This window comes from Tenrec ecaudatus, chromosome 4, assembly GCF_050624435.1.
Source record: "Tenrec ecaudatus isolate mTenEca1 chromosome 4, mTenEca1.hap1, whole genome shotgun sequence".
NCBI lineage: Eukaryota > Metazoa > Chordata > Mammalia > Afrosoricida > Tenrecidae > Tenrec > Tenrec ecaudatus.
The window spans coordinates 641,650-652,331 of record NC_134533.1 but is presented as its reverse complement, the minus strand read 5'-3'; the positions used below and the strand labels follow the sequence as shown (position 1 = coordinate 652,331).

The following is a 10,682-nucleotide window of genomic DNA, read 5'->3' as shown; positions in this document are numbered from 1 at the left end:
ATCTGATAGCTATTGGTAAAATCTTGTGATACCCATCTGTGTCTGATTTAGGGGCCCAAGTTATCTGGCAGGAGTCCTAGTGGCAGCCAGTGACTTCCATACGCATGTGCACACTGTGAACACACAGGGTGACATTGAGGCAGACAGACATCACCTCCGAGACATGGAGCCAAGAGGTGCTGACGTGAACTCTGACCCCTCATCCCCAACCCATTCCAGACTCTCCTAATGTGTATGGCCTCTTTCGTGGGCCCTGAGCGTGCCGGGATGGAGGTGATGTGCTGAGGACCACTACCACCACTGGGGGAGGCCGCTGGAGCTTGCACCTCGAACATTGAATGGCCTGTCCTGGCCACCAAGGTAGCAAGGCAGGGACAAAGGACCCATGACCTGCCCGTTGCCCTCGAGCCCAGCCTCCTACTTTACAGACAAAGGTGGAGAAGCGAAAGCCACAGGTTTACAAGGACCGTTCCCCCTGTGCCAGCGCTCTCCAAAGCGCACTCAGCATCTGTCCTCCTCTGTGGCCAGCACCTGTTTTAGAAAGGCATGAGGACCTCATGGTGCTGTCTTCCTCCGGTTGTGGAAGGCCTGCAGGACTCTTGTGGCAGCTGCTACCTGTAGAGGTGGCCTCAAGCGAACTAAGGGGTCAGCCCTGCAGGCAGGTGGTGCCCCTGCTAGGTCCTCGTTAGCTCTCAGATGATCTGTTCAACCAATTCCTGAAGAGCCAATTTAGGTCAGTGCACCGTTTCCAGAAAAGCCAACGCACTGCCGTCGTGTCAGTGCCGACTCATAGGGAGTCCCTGTGTGCGGTGGCAGACCGCCCCGCCCCGCCCCGCCCCGAGCTCCTGGGCGGTTCGAACTGCCGACCGTGTGTCTCGCAGCCCAACGTGCAACCAGCGCTGTACGCTGCGTTTACAGAGGGAAACAAGAAGCGTCTATCAAGATGGTTAACACTGAAATGTGGCAAACCCGTCGGCCGTCAGTCGGTTTGCCGGTCCCTCTGGATAATTGACACCAGCCTGGTGCATTAGGCCCCGCCCCGGCCCCGCCCTCCCGCCGTCAACCCGGAGGCCGGTCCGCTGTGCCCCGCCCCCGGCCCGGCAACTCCTCCCAATCCCGACTCCTCAAAATCCGGCAGTGCGCTCTCCGGCCGCAGACCGGGGACGGATAAGCTTGGCTGTGGATCGCGAGGTCAGTCACTTCGGGGTCCGTCGGCCCGGGGGCCGCCATTCCCGGAGTCCCCTCGCTCCGTTGTGGATGCGCGCCGGGCGCTCGAGGGCCCTCGAAGCCCGGGCCCGGGCGTGGGGGTGGCGGGGAGCGGACGGAGGGCGTCGGCCGGGGCGCGGGGGTGAGGCCGGGCGTGCTCGCCAAGGCAGCAGCACCGCCGGGCGGGACCCCGGTGCGTCCCGAAGACGTCAGCGTGCGCGCGCACCCTCCCCGCCCTGCTCCCGGGGCGCGCCGGAAGCCGTGCGTGCGCGTGCGTGCGCGCGCGCGTGCCGCGTGGTGGGTCCCCTGACGGCCCGCGGGCTGCACAGAAAGCCCCTTCTCGCCCCTGCCCCCAGCCAAGTTTCTTCCCCAAACGAACAGCTTAGCCCCCCCACAAAGAGCCATCGCCCAGGCCCCACCCACAGGGGCTGTGGGAGGGCGGGGCTCGCAGAGGTCCCAGGTCGGCGTTGGAGTCCCCTGGGCACCCTCGGCAGCCCTAGCCCCCCCGGATGGCCTGGGCTCTGGGTCCTAGGTCCACAGCAGCCGCAGCGCACGGTGTACCACTCACCAGCATCCACGGCGTGCGCACAGAGCCGGCCCGCCCTGCCACTCTGAGCCCCCGGGGCTCCGACTCGGCCTGGAGCCTCGATGCAGCGCTGCTCGCGCGTGGGCGCCCAGGGTGTCACTTGCAGCACCCCGCGTCAGCCCCTGCTGGGGCCTTGCGCTCTCGGTGCAGGGGTCAGGAGCCCGGCTTGAGCGACGCGGAATGTTGGAATCCTTGGGGGCACCGGGAGTCAGCCGCGAGGGCACAGGGCGGGCTAGGCTTCAGGAGGGTGTGTCAAGAAGGTTGCGGTGGACAGGTAGCCGCAGAACTTTAAGTCTTCTGAGTTCGCCATGGAGACTGGCCTTAACGAATACGTGCCACCCGATACCATGTGGCTGTGGACATGAAGTCTGTAAACGTTTGTGATCTCTCTCACGATATGCCCATTTCATTCTCTTCACATATCTCTTGTTTTGTGGTTAATTTGCCAGGGACCCGAAGCTCTCCCTGTGCCAAGCATTAGGCTTCCCTGCCCTGCCTTCAGGGGCCCTGGGATACTACGAAATTCCAGTGGCTGTGAGCTTTGAATGTGGCGAGTCCTCCAAAGAGGCAGGGCAGCCACCAAGTCCAGCCAGGGCAGTTGAGGTGCTCCCTGGCCCACTGCTGAGCTCAGAAGTGTTGAGGTGCTGCCTGCAGGAAAGAGTGGGGAACGGAACTATTTGTAGACCTAGAGAACTCCCACCTGGGAGGGTTTATTTTCTGCTCATTAAAAACGTAGCAGAGCCTTAACCTGGAAGTTCTCTGCCTGGCAGAGCAGGGGATGTGCCTTTCTAATCTGCAGGTGGGCACCTAGCCCACAGCCCTGAGCGCACACAGGGTTTGGGGGGTGGGCAGGGCGTGTGTGCAGGAGATCTAGACAGTGCCAAGGGGCCTCTCCAAGTCTGACCCACCACACCCTGCACCGCAGGCTACCAGCAGGAAGCGGTGACTCAGGCCTGAGCCTCCCCTTTCTGCTTTGGAAAATTCTCCATGGCTTGCTAGTGATTAGAGGGGGAGGGGGGAGGGGCGGCGAAACTCACTCCCATCAGCCTCCCCACCATTGGGATCTTCCAGTTGGTGAGCTGGGCCCACTGGGGCCACCCTGCTGATGGAGGTCCACAAGTAGACCCTGGCTGTAAGGCTGGGAAATCGGACCCTGGTGGGTTATGTGATGGCTTGGTGGATTAAAGTCAAGCAGCTGCTCCAGGGAAGGAGGAGGCTGTGTGCTCCCAGGAAGTCCCCCAAGCAGCCATACTCTATTCTGTAGGGTTGCTGCTGTCCTGGGGGGTGGGGGGGAGGTGAGATGCGTCTGCTCTTAATCAAAATACCAGAATAGTACTTGGTTTAAGGTGACGTCTCTTAGAAATCTAAGTAAGAGTTTTCTGTAACAGCATGCACCAGCAGCTACCTCCCTTGATTAAACATCACTTTTAGCTTAAGCAGACCAGATGGGCTTCTAACTTTAGAGCACTCCCCACCCCCACCCAGCCCTCCCCATGAGCTGTGCATCCTGGTGACTCGAGAAACGATGGCGGGGTAAATAGTAATGCCGGTAAAAGTCATGTGGGAAATGTATGTAATCTATTGTCTCTGATCACACAAAACCTGGTTTTGGAGTTTGGGTATATAACTTGCTTGATTCTCACTGGACTTTTGGCGAGGGCACCCCCTAGCATTTGCTGGTCTTGGCTTGCAGATTAAACTCACTCACTCTCTCTTGAGTCAACCAAGTCTCTGTCTTTGTCTTTGGCTGAAACAGTGACCGGAGACTTGGGACCTTCTCCACCGCCCCCCCTCCCCCACGCGACACCAGGGATCAGACTGAGTCCAGGGTAGGTGGGAGCCAGAGGGCTGGACTCTTGCAGGCCAGGGCTGGGTGCAGCAAGGGTCAGGTGGGCGGGGCCTTCGCAGACAGGGCTTCCGTGTTCCGGGCCCCGCCCACCTTGGTGGGAGGAGCCGCGGCGCGGACGCTAGGTGAGCTTGAGAGGGAGGGGCTCCGCAGGGGCGGGCGCCGGGGCTTAGCCCACCTTTACCCCGCGAACACCCGCGCGGGCCGCGCACCTGTGTAGACCCAACCGCGGGGCCCGGCGGCCTCTCAGTCGAAAGCGCACCTCCCCCCAGAGGCCTGCTTCTGGGCGCCTGGAACCACGGGCCCCAAGTTCTCTAGAAAGTGCCCCTGTCGTGGTCCGACCACCCATGCGGAGCCCCGGGCCTTCGTGGAAGCTGGTGGCGGCTCTGTCCCTCCGTAGCGACTTCCGGTGGCCCCCAGCCCTCGCCCTGTCCCCGGGGGCTCCGTCCTGGGCTCAGCTGGCTGGAGGTATGCACCCCCGGCCCCACCCCCTTTCCCTGCCCCTCTGATGGCAGTCCATCCCGCCCCGGAGGGAGCTGGCACCCGCGTCTTGGGTTCTTGGTGCGGAACAGGATCTAGCTAGATCCTGGGCCTGTCCTGGCGACAGGGAACCAGGGGGGCACCCCTGCTCAGTTGGGGGGGGGCCACAGTGGCTGTGTCACATGGAGATGAGGACCTCAGCCAGGCTGTGGCTTTCTGGGGACTCAGAGGCTGAGAAGCCTCTGCTGCATCTGGGCTGGGAGCAGGGGTCCCCCATCCTGGGGAGTAGCAGACCCCAGCCCATCCTGGGCCACGCCCCCCCACCTCAACCTGGCGAGTTCAGGGGCTGTTTGCTGTACCCGAGGGGAAGTGGTTTTTCACTGAACCCCCAGGATTGCCTGCTTGATTGTCCCAGGCATGTGGCCATGGGCGGGGCTCCTGGTCACGGCCTGCCGGTGGCCAGGTGGTGGCCCCTTGGAGACTTGGTTTCTCTCTGGGACAGCTGTGTGACCCTGGTGGGTGACAGACACCCTGCCTGTTTCCTTAGCAGACACATGCGCTAAGAGGGGTGCCCCTTTCTGCAGCCCCTGGGCAGGCAGTCTTGTATGCCAGCAGGGCCAGTTGCTGCAGATGCCCCTGAAGACAGTGACCTTCTAGTTGAGTGGACACAGGCCCCTGGCATGGGAACTGCCTATGTGACAGAGGGACCTTGGGGCACAGGGTGCAGGTGGTAGAAGGTGAGCTTAGAGCTTCAGGGACAGCTGTTGGGGAGGGGATCCTGGTCCAGCCCTGAGAGCCCTGGAAGCAGGCTGTGTAGACAGGAAGCCAGGGGCAGGGGAGCCAGGTGGCCTGGGAGTGGTGGTCTTCAATGTGGGGACCCCAGGTGTGCGGGGTTCTGCAGGGGCAGGATGGGGGGGCTGTTAGAGTGCCTGGTCCCTCCTACAGGAGCCATGTCTTCCTGAGGTTGACCCTGAGCCCACTCCTCCCTGTAGAGGCCCCTCCTGGGGCAGTGATGGCTCAGGGTCCCCTGCAGGGCATGGGCAGTGGCTGGATACTAGGTGGTCTCTACAGGACCTCCCCCACCCAGCCCTTTCCCCGACCCAGCTCAGCCTTGGGGTGGTCTCTGTTTCCAGGAAGTGAGCCTCAGGCCCCTCCTTGAGACCCCCTACCCAGGACTCACTGGCCCCCAGACCCAGGGCTGGCCTCTGTGCCACATCCCAGCCATATAGCCCACAACGGCTGTCCCCTCAGCTGGCGCACTGCCTGCCCAGGCTCTCTTCAATGGAGGGCCTGCGTCTGGCCTAGGTGGTCAGGAGCCCCGCTGAAGAGGGACAGTGAGGAGAAGGGTGGGGGAACCTGCAGAGATGCTACTCACCCACCCTACCTTTGGTATTCAGCCTCTGCCACAAGGCCCTGGCTGCCTCCTGTCTCCCCCGACACCCCCCTCCCCCCAGGTACTGCCAAGTGACCTTTCCTTTTTCTATTTTGAATCATTTTGTTTGGGGTCATAGAACTCGTATCACAATCCACACACACATCAATTGTGTAAAGCACACTTATACATTCGTTACCCTCATCATTCTCAAAACTCGCTTTCCGTTTGGGTTCCTGGAATCAGCTCCTCATTTTCCTTACCTCCCCCCCTACTTCCCCCTCCCTCATGAACCCTTGATAATTTATAAATTATTATTTTATACTGCCCGGCTCTCCCTTCACTTACTTTTCTGTTGCCCATCCCCCATGGAGGAGGTTATATGTCAATCCTTGTGATCGGTTCCCCTTTTCTACACTCCCTTTCCTCCTGGTATAGCCACTCACCACTGGTCCTGAGGGGTTCATCTGTCCTGGATTCCCTGTGTTTCCAGTTCCCATCTATGCTGCTGTGCATTCTCTGGTCTCATCAGGTTTGCAAGGTAGAACTGGGATCATGATAGTTGGGGGGGAGGAAGCGTTTAAGAACTAGAGGAAGGTTGTGTTTCATTATTGTTACACTGCACCCTGAGTGACTCATCTCCCCACTACCCCTCGACAAGGGATGTCCTGTTGTCTACAGCTGGGCATTGGGTCCCCATTACGTGCTCCCCTTATTCATGATATGATTTTTTTATCCCCCCTCCCCCGCCTTTGGTGCTCGAAACCTGGTCAGGTGACCTTTCTAAAGGGCAGCCCTGATGCGTGTAGACAGGCTTGGTCTCTTGATGTTTCTCTTGAATGAGATCCAACCCCGACCCTGCCATCTCCCTTGTCTGCCCTAGGGCCCTCTCCAATCCCCCCTGCTCAAATGGCTGGTGTGTGACCACTGAGGCAGGACACTGCTATCCACAGTGCTGCTACTGGCCGGCCTGAGGGCAGGGGGTCAGATGCAGAGACCCCTGAGCTTTCAGCCCACAGCAGGTGGGCTCTGGGCTTCTTGACTCCACACCCCGAGGATGTCCTGGGGACCAGTATCAGGACAGGGGCTCCCTCAGGGAGATCAGTCTTGGGGCCTGTGACCTTCCCCATCCCTGCTGCTAGCCCAGGGCCCTGGACCACACCCACTGCGTCCAGCTCCAGGCTGTGTGGTGGGGATCTCAGCTCTTCGGGGGGGTTCAGCATGGCCGGCCAGCCTGCTTGTGCCCAAGACACAGCCCAGAGTGGGCAGGGCCATCTCCCAGCCCCATGGGGACTCCTGCCGGGGTCTCTTGCAGCCGGTGCTGGGCCCATCCCTGCCTGGGTGAAGGAGAGTCAGGGCTTTGGCTTTCCAACAGATGTGGGCCCCTTGGGTGGGTATCTGGAAGGAGGTCCCAGAAGTGGTCCTGGTGCTGGCCAGGGTAGGGCTGTGGCATCTCCTGCCAGGCCGGCCCCCGAGGGATTGACTGAGACCACCTCCCTCCACAGGCCCCTCACCCTCCATCACCATGAACCTGGACATCCACGGGGAGCATGTGAATGACACACGATGGATGGCACTCCAGCCACAGATCAAGCAGGTCGAGGTCCTCAGGTGGGTGCCCGAGGCCTGGTGGGACCGGGGGTCTCTTTTCAGGGCCTGCTCCCTGCCTCCCTCCCCAAGAGTAAAGGGGGAAGGTCTTGCTGGGCCCCTTTAATCACATGACCGTAGGGTCCTGCCAGAACCCCACTGAGGCCTGAGCCAGCATGTCTTGGGTCCCCCCACTCCTTGCCTTTCTGCTCCCTCATTGTGTGTCCCCTACACTGATGGGGAGTCACTCTGTGGAAGCCCTTGTTCCCTGATGAGCCCAGGCCCCCTTTCCCTCCCTGACACCCCCTGCCTGAGAGCTCGGCTGAGGGCATGGCTGGCTGGTGGGGGTTGCTTCAGGCCTCTCTGTCACTGTCCATCTCCGTGGGCAGTGTGTGGAGCCCAGCCATGCTGAGCACGTGTCCCCCACAGGCTGCGGTTGTGCGGCCTCACCGAAGCCCGCTGCCAGCAACTCAGCACTTCCCTGCAAGCCAACCCCAGGCTGCAGGAGCTCTGCGTGGACTTCAATGAGATCGGGGACAGCGGCCTGAGCCTCCTGTTGCAGGTGCTGCGGGGCCCCACCAGCAAGATCCAGAAGCTGAGGTGCCTGCTGCCCCCCTGCTCGGGCCGAGACCAGAGTTCCGTTGCAGGGGGGACTTGCTGCAGAGTGGGGGTGTGATGGGCAAGGGGGGGACCGCTACAGAGGGGTAACAGACCCCAGAGCTCTGCCCCCTCCCACATCCCCCTCCTGCTTTGGCATACACGGTCATGTGGGATAGGGGTACAGATCCGGGCTCTGGGTGTCTCATGGGGGGTACAGGTGGGTGTGCTCTGTCAGGTTGTCACTGCTGACCTCCGCTCCCCGTAGCGTCCCAAACTGCAGTCTGACTGCGAGCAGCTGTGAAGGGTTGGCCGACCTGCTCCGCTCACGGCCCACGCTGCTCGAGCTGGACCTCAGTGAGAACCCCCTGGGTGACGAGGGGCTGCGGATGCTCTGTGAGGGGCTCCAGGACCCTCGGTGCCGCCTGGAGAAGCTGCAGTGAGTGAGAGCGCGCACACAGACACTGGCCCCTCAGGGTCTCGTGGCAGGGAGGTTGGGGTCCCTGGGGGCGGTGGCCTGAGCGCTCTTGCCCCTGACCTGCAGGCTGGAGGGCTGTCAGCTGAGCGGGGTGAGCTGTGAGCTGCTGGAGCGTGTGCTGCAGGCCAGGCCAGTCCTGAAGGAGCTGGTGCTGAGCGGTAACCAGCTAGGCCCTGCCCTGCAGGGGCTCTGCCAGGCCGCGAGCAATCTGGAGACCCTTAAGTAAGTCAGTGAGTTAGTTGGGGGTGGGGGGAACGCCACACATGGAGTCCGTGGGCAGGCCAAGTGGCAGGACCTGCAGAGTGGGCTTTGGTGACCACGCCCCTGCCCTGTGCCCAGGCTGGTCCAGTGTGGCGTCACAGCAGCAGACTGCAAGGGGCTGAGCAGCATGCTGGCCATCAGTGAAACGCTGCAGGAGCTGCACCTGGGTGAGAACGTGCTGGGCAGCGAGGCCATGCCCCTGCTCTGCTCCGGGCTGCTCAGCCCCAGCTCCAGGCTCAGGGTCCTGGGGTGAGTTGCCTGGGGTCGGGGGTGGGTGTCTTGGGCCAGCTAGGTCCACCGCTTCCTGGCTGCAGGGGTGGCAGCGACAGCCCATAACTTGGTACCCCTGCAGGTTGTGGGAGTGCGACATTTCGGCTTTCGGCTGCCGGGAGCTGAGCCGCGTGCTGAAGGCCAAGGAGAGCCTGAGAGAGCTGAACCTGACCTACAACAAACTGGAAGACTCTGGTGTGGCGCTGCTGTGTGAGGCCATGCGGGAGCCAGGCTGCCGGCTGGAGTCGTTGCGGTGAGCCCTGCCTGTGTGACCGTGGGTCTGAGGGCTGCCTGGGGGCATGCCCTTCACTGACCTGCTGGTCCCCCCAGGATGCGGTCTTGTAGCCTGACACATGCCTGCTGCACGGACCTGGGTGCCATGCTGGCCCTGAACAAGTACCTGCAGGAGCTGCAGCTGAGCAGCAACAATCTGGGGGATGAAGGCGTGCAGCTGCTCTGCCAGGGCCTGGGCCAGCCCGACACTACGCTGCGCCAGCTCTGGTGAGTGTGAGCACACAGCCTGCCTGCGCTGCGTGAGAAAGCACTCAGGGCCCCCTGCTGCCAGGTCACCTGTAGTTGCAGCCTGCCCTCTGCCCAGCAAGTGACCTTGCTGGCTACCAGCTGTGGGTGCTCCCAGTGACATTGTGTGTCCATCCGTGTCCTGTCCTTGGCGATGTCCCCTGGAGGGCATCTGCCAGGCTCCATATTCCCCCTCTGGAAAACCTGGGCCCCTTGCTCTCTCCTTGCCGTTCCCCGCGCCCCCCCCCTCCCCCCCCATATGCTAGAAGCAGGGTTTCTGGAAGATGCTTCTCTTCTCTACCTTGGCTGTCCGGTGACTCCAGAACCTCTGCCAGGCTCCCCCTTTCTGCTCTTTCTCCCCCATTTCCTGTCTCATGTCTCCTCTTTTCTTCTGGGGCTGACCCGCCCGCACAGCCCTGCCCCCACGGGCTGCTTCTTTCTGGTCTAAGCGCCTTTGTTCACCCACGTCTTGGTCTCTTGGCTGGCTCCTCCCACTGCACTCCCCACCCCCACCCCCCCCCCCGCCCCGGGTCCAACTTCTCGGATGTGATGTGCACACATCCGTTTTCCACATCTGCGTGGCTGGCCTCCCTGTCCGTGAGGGCGTAAGGGCCCTCAGGTGACACAGGCTTAGGTCACCTCTCCTATGTGCTTCCAGTCCAGCCAGGCCCTCACACAAGTGCCTTTGCCGTGTTTGCACCAACCCCCGGCAGCTTCTGCTCTCCACTCTGTCCTAGCCCAGACATCCCCCAGCTGTGTCCACATCTTCAGGTACTCGTCACCAGGGTGGGAGTCTGTGCCCTGTGGGGCCACACCTCCGACCAAGGGTAGGATGCCCTGGCCGCCAGCAGGTGCACACTAGGGAGGCCTTGCCCCCTCCCCCCCTGCCTTGGTGAGGGTGGGCAATAGCCTGAAGCAGCCCATCCTGCAGGGGCTAGGTCATTGAGGGTTTGGCACCAGGGCCTGAAAGCCCTGGGGTGCCACCATCCTTATCCCTGACTTCTCTTGCCAGCCTGGGTGACTGTGAGGTGACCGACAGTGGCTGTGCCAGCCTGGCCTCGCTCCTCCGTGCCAACTGCAGCCTGCGTGACCTGGACCTCAGCAACAACTGCATGGGTGAAGCAGGCCTCCTGCAGCTGATTGAGAGCATCCGGCTGCCAGCATGCACCTTGGAGTGCCTGGTGTGAGTGGAGGAGTGCTGGGAGTGAGGGTAGGGGGGGTGGCTCCAAGGCCCTGGCCCACACCCCCTCCCCTCTGCTCCCTGTCTGTGCAGGCTGTATGACATCTACTTCTCAGACAAGGTGTTCCACGACCTGACGGTCCTGGAGGAGAACAAGCCTTCCCTGAAGATTATCTCCTGAGCTCCCCACCCCACCCCACCCCACGGCTGGGTGCCCTGCTCTGAGGGAGCCTCCAGCCCAGCCGTGCACTAGGTGAACCAGACACTTCACGATGTTCATTAAATCACGTTCTAGCAGGA

The 10,682-nt window shown here is 61.8% G+C and overlaps 1 protein-coding gene across 5 annotated transcripts; it reads left to right on the top strand.

The window, feature by feature from the left end:
- Positions 1-1,034: 1,034 nt before the first annotated feature.
- On the top strand, positions 1,035-10,682 carry RNH1 (ribonuclease/angiogenin inhibitor 1). 5 transcript variants are annotated; one of them, XM_075545126.1, is made up of 11 exons: positions 1,162-1,191; positions 5,929-6,031; positions 6,996-7,101; positions 7,507-7,677; positions 7,943-8,113; positions 8,219-8,374; positions 8,492-8,662; positions 8,766-8,936; positions 9,014-9,184; positions 10,215-10,385; positions 10,476-10,682. In XM_075545126.1, the coding sequence occupies exons 3-11, from the start codon at positions 7,016-7,018 to the stop codon at positions 10,561-10,563; spliced, it is 1,356 nt and encodes a 451-aa protein (XP_075401241.1). In that variant the 5' UTR covers positions 1,162-1,191; positions 5,929-6,031; positions 6,996-7,015; the 3' UTR covers positions 10,564-10,682. The 5 variants fall into 5 exon arrangements, with proteins under 5 accessions (XP_075401244.1, XP_075401241.1, XP_075401243.1 ...); XM_075545129.1 differs by lacking the exon at positions 5,929-6,031 and having other exon boundaries at positions 1,035-1,191; XM_075545128.1 differs by lacking the exons at positions 1,162-1,191; positions 5,929-6,031 and adding an exon at positions 3,602-3,621.

Bases quoted from the DNA above. Each gene is read 5' to 3' on its own strand.
- RNH1 (XM_075545125.1), top strand. From the start codon at position 6,479: ATGCAGAGACCCCTGAGCTTTCAGCCCACAGCAG. The intron at 8,114-8,218 runs GTGAGTGAGAGC...CCTGACCTGCAG, and splicing joins TGCCGCCTGGAGAAGCTGCA to GCTGGAGGGCTGTCAGCTGA. The intron at 10,386-10,475 runs GTGAGTGGAGGA...CTGTCTGTGCAG, and splicing joins TGCACCTTGGAGTGCCTGGT to GCTGTATGACATCTACTTCT.